Source organism: Zea mays, chromosome 7 (genome assembly GCF_902167145.1).
Source record: "Zea mays cultivar B73 chromosome 7, Zm-B73-REFERENCE-NAM-5.0, whole genome shotgun sequence".
Lineage (NCBI taxonomy): Eukaryota > Viridiplantae > Streptophyta > Magnoliopsida > Poales > Poaceae > Zea > Zea mays.
The window spans coordinates 166036478-166048241 of record NC_050102.1 but is presented as its reverse complement, the minus strand read 5'-3'; the positions used below and the strand labels follow the sequence as shown (position 1 = coordinate 166048241).

Here is an 11764-nt window from a genome sequence, read left to right as displayed (position 1 = left end):
AGATAGACAGGATCCTAACGGATGGTATATCCAATAAACTCTTCAAATATCAGTGGCAAAGCCAGGCTGACCGTCATCGCACCTTGACAATACGCTCCCCATATTGGCATCCTCCATAGCTGTCTAGCTGCCAACGCCGCTCGCCCACCACCCACACATGAGAGGCTGAAACTCGAACTCACACCAGGGTCCATGGCAAACAGGCTGACCCGTGGAGCTGCTAGATGCCTAGAGGCTACACCGCTACAGCCTACTTTGTAAATGGATGAGGCGCGGGAACCTGAGCGGGGGCGAGTAGGAGGGCGAGCATGAGGTTGGGAGAACGCGTCGGCCGGCAGATGGCGAGTCCCGAGCGCTAGCCAAAGATACCGAGCGACGGGAAGCTGATGGCGAGTGAGATACGATGGCGAGGTCGAAGGCGATGCTGTTGGAAGCCGTTTGCATAGTGATTTTCTTTTTTTTACCGAGCACACGTTGTTTAACCAGCCTGTTGGAGTTGCTCTAAGGGTTTTATGTCCCTATTTCTAAAACTCCTAGGTATGTATCCAAATTCTTTTTATGAAACTTATTTTAGCCTATAAACCTTTTATCATCTCCCTTTTATTTAAAATGGTATGTCAATTTATTTAATGTGTACGAAATTCACATTGAAGCTGTCACACTATTGAGTCTTAGGCCCTGTTTAAATCTCGCGAGATAAACTTTAGCAGCTTTTTTAGCTATTTTTAGCCATTTGTAATCTAAACAGGAGAGCTAATGGTGGTAATTGAAACTAAACTTTAGCACTTCAATTCATACTAGGTGGGTGCCCGTGCGTTGCAACGGAAACATATCATCGGTATAGGAAATGCAACTCATACCAATCTGATATCAAAGGTCTCAACGATCATAAGCTCTGCCGCTGCCCCCAGGCAGCAGCCGCCACCAGCATCAGGCGGCCCCCAGCAACGTCCAGTGCGCTGGTCGTAGCCCCTGCTTCGTCGGGAGCCATGATGCTTTGCCAATAATCCCCCCAAATCCCAGCCTCCTTGCCGGGCAGCGCCACTGGGGGCATGGCGGCCCCGCAGCCAATGGAACGTTGTACGGCGTGGTAGACGGGCTACTCTCCCAAGAGCGCAGCAGCCTGCTGCCCCACGTAAATGGACAAACAAAAAAGTTATTGCTACAAACTTATGATCAGATAGACAAACAAAAAACAATGTAAATGATATATGAAGTTGTTATTATGAGTAAGTTAGAAAGCGCTACAACAATACGACAACCCCATGAGGCCATGATGCATAATAACAGAGATCCACTATGCATAAAACTCCCAAGTAAACAACATCTGCCATGATGCAGTGTAGTAGAATTCTCTAAACAATATTGCAGCAACAAACATGGTTTAAATCTCATTTATACATAATTTTAGTTTTGTTTTACTATTTAAATACAGGATAGCACGCCGTCGGTGAGAAGATAAGCAATATCGACAAGTGCTGCTAATGAACTGAAAATTCCATCGCATCCCCAACATCAGCGAAAGAAACACCACTTGAATGAACTCAAACGTAGCAAAATCCATAAATGATTATGCCGTACATGTGCGGCCGGCCAACAAAGGAAAGTTGTTACAGTTCAGTTCGCATATAAGAAGTCAAATACACACAACTAACACAATCTAAAAGCGATACAGATAAGCATGCCAAGTGAAAACTACAGTCGATTGCAGCCACATGCAACCAGAGATCATTCAGCCAAGCCATTCGTTTCTTCAATGCCTGCCTCGGGTTCTCGCCCTGCTCACCTCCTCTGGGGTAGACGGGAACAGCTCCACATACCTCGTCCCGATAGTCATCTTATCCTTGCACATCACCGTCTTGGCAACTTCAGTTGTTGGGAACTCAACAAAGGCTTCACCGGTAGCTTTCCCATCTGAGCTAATCGCAATATGCACATTCTCCTCTGTCAGCTCATACTCCAGGAAGAACTTGATGATGTCCTCAGTGGTCGCAGAGTAGGGAAGCCCACGGAGCTTCAACACCTCAGTGTACTCCATGCTGCCCTTGTCTTCAGCAGGCTTCTTAGGGGGGCTCAGAGGAGGTGAGGAGCGGCGATACTCTGACTCAAAGTAACCACCCTGGCTCACCTCGTTGGCTATTGCACGGTAGTACTCCAACTTCTTACATCTGAACACCTCAACATACCTCCGGCCCATGTTCTGCCTGTTACGATGCAGAGCAAATTCTGTTTGCATAGCTGTTGGGAAGACCACAAAAGCCTCACCAGTGAAGCGACCATTCTTGTTAACCAGGAGGCAGTCCACTATGTCCAGTCCCACAAAGAACTTGCAGATATCAATGTCATTGCAATCAAAAGGGAGACCTCGCAGCCGTACACCTGGAAAGTTTTGGATGCCAGTGCTAGCCCCTGCACCAGCTAAGTTGCTGTTGAAGGGCTGGTAGAAGCCACCACTGGCACCACCAGTGTTGCTGCCCATGGCCCCAAAATAGGGCGGGCCTGGTTCAAAAATCCTAGAAGAATTCGTACTAAAGACTACATAACAGTTGATTGTGGCAATAAGTCATGTCAGGCTACAGTTGAAACCCAACAGAAAAAAATGAGAAAAGATGAGCTTGAAAACATGAATAAAATTCAGCAGCATCCTGAGAATACGATTACAATACTAAATAATCAACTCAGAGGCAGTAACCATACAACAGAACAGAACCAAACTTTCATATCAGATGCTCATATGACCGGAGGACATGTGGGAAACCAAATAACCAATTCTCCAGCTTCCATCTCGATAATATTGGGATCCAACGGTCGCCCTATCTCAGCAGAATATACAGGCAATAGAAGCTACAGCCTACAATTGACCTCAACTGAAAAAGGTCCCTTCCAATTGCAATGCACAGTAAACTAAATTTAACCAATCTGGCTATCTCGCTGAAAAGGGTTGCCAGCACAGCAGTTGCCTAATAAAAAAAAGTGCATCGAGCGAACACTTAATTGAAAACGCAATTCCATACCACGAAAGCGAGCAAACGAGGAGAAACGTAGAAATTCGAGAACTCTGAGTCACGAATGGAACAACCAGAGCGACAAGCAAGCTCCGAATTAACTAATGAAACACACCGCACCAAATGATTTGTTGCTCCAGTTCGAACTACTAAACTGCTACCTCCGCTGGTCTGCTCAGATCCCACCGCACTTGAGCATCGCCAGAAGCTCAAGTTAATCCCGAGCAGCTGCCAAGCAACCCAACAGCTCAAATGAGCTACATCACAACGTCGAACTGGAGCTCCGGATAACCCGGATAACCCAATTTCTCAGACCTAGCAAAATCGAGTCCCAGTACGACCAATTGGAGCTCAAGAGAAGCAAAAAAATCCTTAGAACAAACAAGCATGCAAATCGCCCAAACCCAAGGTCAACACCGCCCTCAGAGCTCCTCAAACCAGATGTAACGGAAACAGATAAAGCCTACCACAGCCGAGCCTACGACGATGGTACTCAATCGAGCTCTGCTACGGGTTGGGGGGATTACCTCTTAGGTGTGAACCAGGAAGGCTTGTCGCCGTCCTGGTCGCTGGTACTCGTGTCCAGACCCGTCTCGACGTCCCGCACTACGGTGACCGCCATGGCCTGCACACCTCCTGCCGCTGCTGCTGCTGCTGCCACCGCCTGCTTAGTTTCCTCCGTCTCCAACACCGACTCCTGCTTGGCCTCCGCCGCAGAAGCGGGAGTCTCCGCAACGGAAGGAGGGAGGGGATCGGAGGCGGAATCGACGGGTGAACGAATATTAAGTCTCGGGGCCGCGCGCGGGGGATTGAGCTCGGGGCTGGGCGCGCGGGGAATTGAGCTCGGAGCGCGCAGCGGAGTATGCGGCGGTCGCGCTCCGCCCGCCCGATTGCGGTGGGGGCTCGGGATTGCTAATCATAGATTAATTATGCTTAATAAATTTTTCTCGCCATTTAATCTTTAGCTATGTAATTAGTTTTATAATTGGACTACATTTAATACTTGTAAATAGACATTCAATTCGGACACGAACTAATTAAACTTTAGTCCTTGGAACCAAACACCCCCTATAGTTTGATAGTGAGAACTGTCATATCACGTAACAGAAAAAAATGAACTCTAGTAGCAACTGCCAAGACATTGGTTACCACAGCAGATTTATCATTTATACTATTATCTAACACCAAACAGCCAAGATGCCGGAAGGGCATGGGTGTAAATGGAGTAGCTAGGAGATGATTTTCAAATTTCAAATATCAGTGGTGTTCGTTGAACAAAAGTCATGTTAGTGTTAATGTGTCATTATGATTTAGTATTACACCCGTGGGTGTGAATGGGACGATGACAAAATGGCAGGAGGTTTAGGGGTAACCATTTAACGAAGCGTGTCACATGCAAAAGAAATGAACTATGGAAGCCTATGTATCCATCTACAAAGACGTGCGCTAATAGAGATTGGAGAGTACTCACGCTTTGCAGAGTTTTGGTAGAATCTCATTTAAGTGAGCCAATAGTCACCAAGTGCAAATTTTCAATTTGTTCTGCTGGGGAAACTGATAGTAATCAGCCCACATTGATATGCACTAATTACGAGTTCAGTCTGCACAAATTTGGCTAGTATTTCAGTTTAGGTCGAATGGTTGCTATTCTCTACAAATTCAAGTAATGAATGGTGGTTGGGACAATGAGAAAACCAACCTGAATAAAGTAACAGAGTAAACAGAGCAGAAGGAGAATTACAAGTTGGGAGTGAAAAACTTACAGGAATATCTGTGATGTCACCAATCGCGAAAATGTTATTAAAACCTTTCACTCTTAAATCCTTTTCCACCATTACTCTCCCCTTGCTGTCCAAGGATTCCTTTAGAATGGTATCATGTAGCCACGACGAACTCAGTGGCTTTCCAATGCATACAAAGTGGCAATCAGCTATACTGTTTCTCCGCCTGATGTCTTGTACACCTTCTCAGTGTCTGATAATGAGCCCAAGTCAACCGATTGCTGAAGGAGCACGTCTACTTTCTTCGAAGTAAGCCAATCAAGGCACTTCTTTGAAGCCTTATCTCCAATGAATTCGAGTAAACGCGGTCCTCTATGGATAAGGGTCACCTCTTCCCCGGGTAGTCTACCACAATCTCTCCAGCTAGTTCAACACCAGTTGGACCACCCCCAATTATCAGCACAGATTCTGAAGACTCTATCTTCCCATTATCTGCAGCAAGCATACAAAAGAAAATGTAAGTATGACAGGGAAGGCCACAAAAGCACAACTGTTTTTTTTCTAGTAGGCGCTTTGACTGCATCTACCTCTCTGGAATTCATTTATCCTTTCAGCTCTGCTGGCAGGAGAAGCCAAAGCATGGCCAGTCGCTATGATGAGATAATCATATGGAAGAGAGTGGCCGTCAGTAGTCAGGACAGCGTGTTCAGTGATATTGACCGCAGAAGATGTCACGATGGTCGCATCGCTGAGGTAATCTTTGTGGTAGATCAACGATCTCTCAGCAAAGGACGGTTCGACCATGGAGCGCAGCTCAGCCCAGGGGATCTCCAGGTAGTCTTTCCTGTCATCATCAGAAGAGGGTAAATAACATGTATGAAGGGACTTTCCTATTATGATTTAGTGTGAACCAGGTGATGCATTCAACATCAGGCTATTAAGCTAAGTTGTCATAAGCACAGAAATGGATCAGACAATTAGATTCAGAGCTTGAAGTACGTTTGTAGAAAAAAAACTCAAGGTCATCCCCCCATTTCTACCCCCTCCCCGATGCACTAATAGATCCGGCCATATCTCTAGGTCCGCAAGGATTCGATACCACCGTAGCGGTGGAGAGCCAGGGCGACCGAATCACACACCTGGGCCGTGGAAGCACGCACAGACACTCAATGACACGCGCACCCGGCACTCAGTCAGAGAAAACAAGCAGTCGGTCGGCTCGGGATTTCCGCAAACGGGTAGCAGGTGCAGGGACGAAGCGGGCGAGGAAGCCTTACGGGTCGAGGTCGGCGGGCGGATTGAGCTCGGGGCTTCGCGCGCGGGGGATTGAGCTCGGAGCGCGCGGCGGAGCATGCGGCGGTCGTGCTCCGCCCGCCCGATTGCGGCGGGGGTTCGAGATTGTTGGGGACGCGGCTCGATTCGCCAAAGGATTGGGAGGGGGGCGAGCGTGGTTGGCGGGCTGTTTGCGGCGGCGAGGATCCCAGAGGTCGGGCGGGCGGAGGCGTCTGGGGCGCGGAGGCGTCTGGGGCGCGTGGTCGTGCGGCGGACGGCGGGTCGTGCGGCGGATGCGGCCGTTGCGGGCGTGCGGAGGACAGGGTTTTCGCTAGTGCGGGCGGCCTTTGCGGGATTGGGGGAAGCGGCGGTGTCTGGGGGCGCGCGGCGGACGGCGGGTCGTGCGGGGCGTGCGGGATTCGCTGGCGCGGGCGTGCGGGAGCGGGTAGGAGCGAGGGCAGTCTACACTGCCCCCTTAATAGTTAGTAGAGATAGCTAAAGTTTAGCAGGAAGCTAAAGTTTATCCCGTGAGATTGAAACGGGGCCTTAGACTCTCCCACGACCCATAGCTTCACCTGCGTCTAATTCCATGTAAGTTTTTTCTTTTGTCTTTGTCTACAGGAAAAAATGTTTAGAAAAAATATTAAAAAGTGGATTAGTAGGGCCTATTCAAAATTCATCAAACTAAAATTTAGCTACCTTAATTTCAAAGCTAAATTTTAATCGGCTAAAATTCTCTTACCTAAACTTTAGGTGGAATGTTGGTATCCTAAAGCTAATAGGCTTAGTTAAACTTAAACTAAATTTAGCTAGATTAAACCAGCTAAAAATTTTAGCTGGGTCATTTAGATTCATTGCATCTAAATTTAGCTGGCTAAAATTTAATCGGTCGACCAACAGACCCTTAAAGCATCTCCAACAATGCCTCAAATTGGTGCCTATAATTGAAATATAAGGCTCTACGTTGGAAAACTACTATAATAGTGCCTCATTTCATAAAATTTGGTCAAAAAGTTATAGGGTACCCTCTCAAGTGCCTCAAATATACTATACCGTATTGGACTGCCCTATAATCTAGATTTGTGGTTTTACTGTTGGAGCAGAATGTTTTGTTAGTGCCTTAAATTGTATAAAACACATCCATTTTTAAATTATAGGGTATTTTTATAGATCACATTGTTGGAGATGCAAAACTAATCCAACAGTGCCTCATTTTATAAAATTTGGTTAAAAAGTTATAGGGGATTCTCTTAAGTACCTTAAATATACTATACCGTAGTGTGGTGTGCCATAATCTAGATTTGAGGCTTTGCTGTTGAAGTAGAATATTTCATTGGTGCAATAAATCTTATAAAATACACTCGTTTTTAAATTATAGGGTAATTTTGTAGGTCAAGCTATGGGAGATGCTGATAAATAGTGGCAAACAACGCATTTAACAAACACATGCGAATAGAAGTTGAGAACAGAAGCTGTACCTGTAATTTTATTTTAGCCGATATGGTTGGCAACCTAACGCACCAAGATGCTCCCGCTGTGGCTGAGAGTCGCCTGCAGTACTGCCACCATCACCACTACGAGTCTACGGCGTTTAGAATACTAGGAGTATCAAACTCTGCCAGCGGCGGTCCGTATTGATCGTGGTTTTTCAGGACAGCCTGACAGGGTATCGTATTCGGTACCGACTAGAGATCGCAACGGGGATCTGATCTCCCGTTCCCCACCAGAAATCTCTCTATTAGAAAATGAGGATGCGGAAATTTCTTCCTCTACGAGGATGTAAACGAGGAAAAATTCTTCCCCGACAGATAAACTGCGACGGGATGGGGAAACATCCTCCATCACCGTTTCCCGCGGGGACCCATTAAACTTACATGTAATAATATTTTTATATAATAGTTAATGATAAAAATAAATAATTTTCTTGCCAAGAGATCACTCGTTGTACAAATGCATTCATTTTAATGTACACATAATGATTTTTACAACTAACAATGTGTATAAGTGACAATGTTTTATATTAATAACAAATGAAATATGATCTAATTATAATTTAAGCGTGGACGGGGATCATCGATGGGAATTTATCCCCACGGGTAACGGGGATGGGGAAGAAATGTCCCCCGCAAGCGTTCGTGGGGATCCCCGCGGGGAATTTTTTTCGTCGCGGGGATGGGGAGCTAAAACCCGACGAGGAATTACCCGCTGTCATCCCTAGTACCGACTCGATTAAGTGCGATGGGCGACACCCCCAAGACGGTCGGATAGGTTAGCATCGGCTTCTACTGTTTCTATAATATTTGTCTCTATAAATTACATCAGCAACAATCTAAATTACCTACTTTGATCTGAAGTGAACAACTCCAGTCTCGACAACACATATTATGTTGGATGTCGACCAACCGAAACTGACCGACGCATTGGAATCGTGGCCACTACCAACCAGATATGGTTAATACTTACTGTCTAGGGGATGTGATAGATTACTCGTGATCCATGTCCACCAAACCGGCCCTTATGGTTTTGTTCCAATCATTTCCGTCGTTTTTTTAAATCCCAAAAATCCTAAAACAATTCAAAAAATTGAAAAATCTTACCTATAAATTAAGGGGTCATTCGATTCGTTCACACACTTTCACCTTCAATTATAAAGTTCTCTCCTTCACACACACATTTTTATATCCGTTTAGAGTTTTAGGGTCTTTCCAACCTCCGTTTCGATATGGATCCGATATGGAGTCCCAACTATAAAACTTCACGGATTTGCTCAACGAGTAATCTCCGCAACGTCTCGAGACCCCTATTGGTGTAGGACAAGTCTTCTTCGACGGTCTTTCTCTCTCTCATCCACCATCCGCAAGAGGACGATTCTGCTCATCCCCATGAGCTAATTCAACATCTATTTCCTTATCCGCATGCTCCTCCTCCATATCCTTACTGATCAAATAACGATGCCCCTCCTACTACTAAGCCTCTAATCACCGACAGTCCTCCTCCTAGTATTAATGAAGCCCTTCCACTAATGTTTGTCCTCCACAACCTTTCATTTATATGTATCCTCCTCCATACATGTACGTATTGGTATCCATACACTCTTTGTATGGCTCATACGATGCTCCTCCTTAATATCCTTCTCTTTATGGTGCTCCTCTTGCATTACCTCCCACGTATGGTGTTCCTCCCACATATAGTGCCCTGCTCCTTCTCGTGCTTCGTCATGCATGGTAGTGCCACCAAATAGTCATAGCGATGCGACCTCCAACTAGTCTATATTCCCTGCTACATCACAGTTCCAACGTTGACGGAATTGAACTAACACGAAGGATAAAAGGCTTGTAATGACACATATATCTTTATGAGTTCCACACTTTTTGTATGTAGAGAATATTTTATGAGTTTATACGTTTATAGGTGCCTACATGAACAAGTGGCGGACCCAGCCTAAAATCAAAGTGGGGGCCCAACATTTGAGTGGAGGCCTAAATAGAGATCTACTAACTAATGAACTTTTGTATCTACAGTAAATAGAATAAAATGTCCACTAAAACAAGAAAAATGTGTGGGGCCCGTGCCCCCGCTCGGCCCAACGTGGGTCCACGCCTATGTATGAATGCATGATTAATACACTCCTGATATGGTAATGTAAACGGTAGACGAACGACAAGGCTCTATTTAGTGTTTAGACGTGTTTGAACATGTTTAAACAGAATTAAATGATCTAAACGTTTTTCTACTATAGTAACATTTCAACAAGATTAAATAGCTTTTCACTATCCTTTTTTGAAGTAAAGACAAAGCTTTTGATGTCCTCTCTATCTAAACTATGTACCTACATAAGAAGGGTTAATGGTTAGTATGCAGTAAGTAAATTTCAGTAAGAGTAAATAAGTAAATCCACAAATATATTTGGTTAGCGATAAAAATTGTTATAAACGGACAACAGCTCCGACATAACATATTACATATCCATATCACCAAAATGACCAATTCAAGACAACTAAACTCACACCCTAGATTAGTTAATCATAGAACAACAACTAAAACATGTTCGAAGAATACATATTCATGTATAGAAACTGTCAAAACCAAAGGAAAGAAGGCAATCTTGGGGTAGAGAAGGTGAGGGAACATAACAATAACAGGCCAATGTAGCTGAGCCCACCACATTTTGGCCCTATCAAGAAAACGACTCAATAAATAGGCTAAACATCATTTAAAACTCGTTTAAACCCGTTCTATTAGACCGTTTAGATCGAGCGTTGACCATTTAAACAAGCCAACCGTTTAGAAGACCGCCTAGGCCCTAACTGCACGATGTTCCTCCATTTACCGTTTAGACCCGTTTAAATGGTCGTCTAAAACCGTTTAGGATAACACTGTCTCCAGTGACCCTATTGAGGTAAATAACAAAAAAGGGTTAGTCTTTTGGGGCCAAATAGCGGTCACATGCAACTCCACCATTGAGCCCTCCTCGTCATTGTACTACCAAGCGGCTCAAGGGTTGGTGGTTCACGAGTAACCAAAAGAGCACCCTTTTCAACGACATATACAACTGCTTGTCTGTGACCCGACCAAGAGGATCAGATGATGCTCAGCAGCTCCAAGCGACAAAGGTAGCTTGCACAGTAGGCCCGATGAAATAGAATTCAAGTTGGAGCATATGTGATGTGTACATCGCCATCAACCAAAGTGGTGTGTGGCATGGTGAATCCGACTCAGACGATACGAGCAAACGACCCTGCCTCAACGTGGATGGGGTATTCTAGCTCCGGATTGCCCGATACTGTGAAGCACCACATCCTATTTGTTGCGATAGGGCAAGAACGCAACGTAGGGCAAAGGGCCACAACGAGCAACAACGAGAGCCCTAGGCAGAAGAAGGTCATTGTGAAGCATCTCTACAAAGGCAACAAGAAGTTAAATTATGGAAAGTTGTACAAATCAGTTCACCTAGTTGATAGATCAGAACATCGATAACATAAATAACGACATGAGAAGGCTCCACATGTTGGACGTTAAACAATTGGCGAAATAATTAAAAATAGATGGCAAAGAAAATATGGAAGAAGTCGAGAATAGGATGAGAATGGTAAAGAATAGTTTTTTATGATCTATGTAATTTTATTGTTTTTAAAATTTGTCATATTTATGTACTTTATTTAATTTTGTAGTTTTATTTTATTTAACAAGCTATGTATTTTTTTATGTTTTTCGAATTTTATGTACTTTGAACTAAAAGTTGTGTTTCATTTTAAATACGAATGTGCAAAAGAAAAGGTGACGTGATACTGATGTGGACATAGGTTGATGATAAAAGTGACTTAGGTCCCGTTTGGTTCGAGAGACTAAAGATTAGTCCCTCTATTCTAGTCTTATTTAGTCTCTAAATTACCAAACAGTGGGACTAAATTGTTTGTCTCTAGTTCCTCAAGTGGTGACTAAAAGGGACTAAACCATATAAATTTCACTTTTTGCTCATTTTTTGTTTTCGTTGCGCTAATAACGAAAGAATGTTAAGGGTATTTTAGTCACTTATGGTTCATTTAATATATTTTAAATACTTTTAGTCTCTAAAACCAAATATGGTAGAGACCAACTTTAGTCTCGTAACTAAATTTTAGTCTCTAAACTAAAGGAACCAAACCGATCCTGAACAGTTGTTAATGTTAGCACATACAGACTAGTAAATAATGATATGGTGGTAGTCTGGTAGATATATAAACGAGTGAACAAGTCACGGGAGACTGGGAGAGGAAAGGAACGAAC

The 11764-nt window shown here is 44.3% G+C and overlaps 1 protein-coding gene and 1 pseudogene across 4 annotated transcripts; both read right to left on the bottom strand.

Moving 5' to 3' along the window:
• Positions 1-1539: 1539 nt before the first annotated feature.
• On the bottom strand, positions 1540-3929 carry LOC100193205 (uncharacterized). Of its 4 annotated transcripts, none has more exons than XM_035960379.1 (2): positions 3533-3929; positions 1540-2960 (listed from the first exon to the last, which is right to left on the bottom strand). In XM_035960379.1, exon 2 carries the CDS (start codon positions 2477-2479, stop codon positions 1754-1756), a length of 726 nt encoding a protein of 241 aa, XP_035816272.1. In that variant the 5' UTR covers positions 2480-2960; positions 3533-3929; the 3' UTR covers positions 1540-1753. The 4 variants fall into 4 exon arrangements, with proteins under 4 accessions (XP_035816272.1, XP_035816270.1, NP_001131830.2 ...); XM_035960377.1 differs by having other exon boundaries at positions 1540-3233; positions 3533-3893; NM_001138358.2 differs by having other exon boundaries at positions 1553-2535; positions 3533-3881.
• A 571-nt stretch (positions 3930-4500) lies between these two features.
• LOC103633288 (apoptosis-inducing factor homolog A-like) lies at positions 4501-5582 on the bottom strand (annotated as a pseudogene).
• Positions 5583-11764: the final 6182 nt, after the last annotated feature.